Genomic DNA, 3,012 nt, shown 5'->3' with positions numbered 1-3,012 from the left:
AGACATGATGGAAAATTAAACAGGAAATTCTGGAATATTTCAATGATATTGATTTTGAAGTTGTAGGAGAAATCCTGAATCTATTGAAAAATTCTGATGGTTTTCAACAAAAATGTTTAGAAAATTCTTAATTGAAGTCCTGGAAGTGAAATCCTGTCTGTTTCCATTTGGAATTCATCATCATTGGATTTTTAATGGCGTATTTCTTTGATTCTCATACCCTTGTACAAAAATTTCAGGTTGTCACAGTTCGTCAGCTTTGAGTCACTAAATTACGTTCCAACCCATATCTTCAACTTACCGGAAATTCCCCGCTGATGCTTCGACCGCCGGTTGGACGACGGACTCAGCATACTCTCGCGTCGATTCGAACTGAGAAAGATGTTCAAACTCGACGGCACATTTGAAGTCGATTGGGACTGTGCCGACTGATTAGACACCGAATTACGCGCACTTCCGGGTCCCGACGACGGAAACTCACTCCACACTGCGTCCACCATCGAATCGATGCTGGACGATCGCGGAATGCGCTTGCTGTCCTTGTCACGCCTGTTGGAGAAAATGGTTAGTTCTGTAGTCCTGAATGTTCATAGAAAAGTGGGATAGGAACTTACCTCTCCCAGGACAATCGCCGCGACGAGTCATCGTTGGCCTGGTGTTGAAGAAGTCCACTTCCAAGTCCACTCACTCCCGGAGACGTCGGAGTTTTCGTTGTTTGATTGATGATCCGGGCTAGTCGATAGATGGCATTGTTGGTACTATTGCTAATAAGCTGAGCGGACGCGGACGACCCGTAAGCCGTCACGTCACTTCCCCGTTTGATACTACTGCTGCTAAAATTAGTGCTACTGTTACCACTACCTATTAGGCTGCTATTACCGGTATTGTAGTTGCTACTGTAGGCAGACGACGGCCCCGTATTGGCCACGTTCTGAAGGTTCACGAAGTTGAAGTTATTCAGACCAAGCGATTTGGAGGTCGGAATTTGGTAGGCGGTCGGGGACGTTATGCTTATCACAACCGATCCATCGCCGCTGGAACGTTTTTCGTCGAAGTCGTAGATGTGCGGTTCTGCGGGGCTACCGAGGGAGCTCCACCACTAGGGGTGAATAGACTTCCGCCGGAAGACTTGCGCCGGTAGTCAAAGGACGTGTCATCCGTAGTCAGCAGGATCTTAGGACTGTTCCCGCTGACTGGGGTGGTGCTGGAAGCGGCCATCTTCGCTTCGTAGAGGAAGTTGTCTATGGAGTACAGAAAGGCAGAGATTGTGAAAGCTGTAGATTGAGGTTATGTCGGTGGAACTTACTGGAGGAGGTCTTGAAGGCCTCCAGCGGCTGCGGTTGCTGCTGAAGTCGACCGACGAAGGCATTGGTACCGGGAAAGTTGAACAGAGGAAGAGTGAGAGAGCGGGATAGGCGGGCTTTCTTTTCCAAGGGGCGGGCACCATAGAGGAGACGGGTACCGGCGTTCGGTTCGTTGATGTTTTGGAGGGTTCTGCAAGGAATAGAGGAAAAACAAAATGATGAGCTTATGTTAGAAGTCCATAAGAGATTCAGCTCTATTCATAAAAATCTTGTTCACTCGAGAATCGAAAAATTTAGTCCAAGGCAGCAACGGAGGTTAACCAATTTACATTTCTGTCGCACTTCCCTGTGAAGTGGCAATGAAAGGAAGTCCAATGGTGGACTGGTAAGGAAATTGGATTTAGCTCAAGCTCTTGCTGCCGAATAACAAGCAATCCATGGGGGTATTGAGGATAAGCCCCTTTTTTTAGAAGAGAAAATACTGCACTGTTCATTTGATTATTTTGCTAAAATTGTTGGAATTTTGCAACCCCATAAAGAACCCATGACCTTCTGCTTATGAAGCAGAAGTGGTAGTCGTTAGACCACCAACCCCGTCGTAGAAATTATCGAAGCTTCCAACCGCTTCCACAAACCATTCCGAAATCCCTAGCTCCACCAGTGGCTTGTAAAGCTCGTCCCCGAATGGTAAATTTCTGCTGCTGCTGCTGTTGTTGCTATCGTTGGAATTGATTCAAAATTCAATTTTGCTGCTCGGCTGACACTGTCATCATAACGAAACCAGGCCAAGAAAACTCTCCGGAGAGAAACGCATCCCCAGCCATTCCGGGCTTCAATCGACTCTTGGAAAATCTTTGGCCCGGAAAACTAGTTTTCGATGTAGTTATAAATATTTATGACGTTTGGATGGATCTGAATCTGGTGCCATATGGGATGGCCTTGTTCATCAAACGGAGGCAGGTTGAAACGATTTGCAGTTCACACAGTCTGCCCTTCTGGTCGTGAGTCAACACAAATCCTTAGCCTCACGCATCGGTAGTCTCGCCGTAGAGCAGTTAATCGATACCCAAACAAGTAACAAGTTGTTCAAGATGCGATGATATAGCATCATAAACAAACAATTCATGAAAAACAAAGGTTTCTGACATATTTTTTGTGTGGATTAAATCCATCGGTGACTGAAGCCAGACAAAGGGCCACTTGTCGAGCTTTCAGGAATAGTTTCCTTAGTATTTGCATTAGTACAGTCAGGATTCCTAAGATGCGGTAAGAATGCTACAATTATATATGTATCCTACAACTGATATGTTTATCATAGTTAACAATCGACTCACTTTAGATAGTACCTTTTACATCGTTGAAAAATCTCTAGAAGCGAGATAGAGCTTCTTCCTGAAACTTGATAATGCTTCTTCCAGAAGCTCTGAAAGCTGTTCCTTCTCCAAGAAGCTCTATAAACTTTTTTGACGAGGGATCATCCAAAAACTCGAAAATTTAATTACAAGAGCTATAGTGTAGCTTGGAAGAGCCTTTCCCGAAGCTTAAAAAGTATTTTTTTTATAATCTCGTTCTAAGTTTTTTCAGAAGTTTTGTAAATCTTCCCTCAGAAGCTCGGAAAATGTCTCGTTGATATCTCCAAACTTTTCGGAAAACTTCTCTCTGAAGCTCGAAAAAGTTTCTTTCAAAAGCTCGCAAAAGTATCTTAGCG

At 44.5% G+C, this 3,012-nt stretch overlaps 1 protein-coding gene across 1 annotated transcript; it reads right to left on the bottom strand.

Moving 5' to 3' along the window:
- Positions 1-272: 272 nt before the first annotated feature.
- On the bottom strand, positions 273-2,128 carry LOC5576140. The gene is made up of 5 exons (XM_021856179.1): positions 2,067-2,128; positions 1,307-1,494; positions 1,151-1,241; positions 615-1,079; positions 273-549 (listed from the first exon to the last, which is right to left on the bottom strand). Exons 1-5 carry the CDS (start codon positions 2,126-2,128, stop codon positions 273-275), a joined length of 1,083 nt encoding a protein of 360 aa, XP_021711871.1.
- Positions 2,129-3,012: the final 884 nt, after the last annotated feature.

This window comes from Aedes aegypti, unplaced genomic scaffold, assembly GCF_002204515.2.
Source record: "Aedes aegypti strain LVP_AGWG unplaced genomic scaffold, AaegL5.0 Primary Assembly AGWG_AaegL5_hic_scaff_1243_PBJ_arrow, whole genome shotgun sequence".
NCBI lineage: Eukaryota > Metazoa > Arthropoda > Insecta > Diptera > Culicidae > Aedes > Aedes aegypti.
This window is presented reverse-complemented; position numbering and strand designations above follow the sequence as displayed.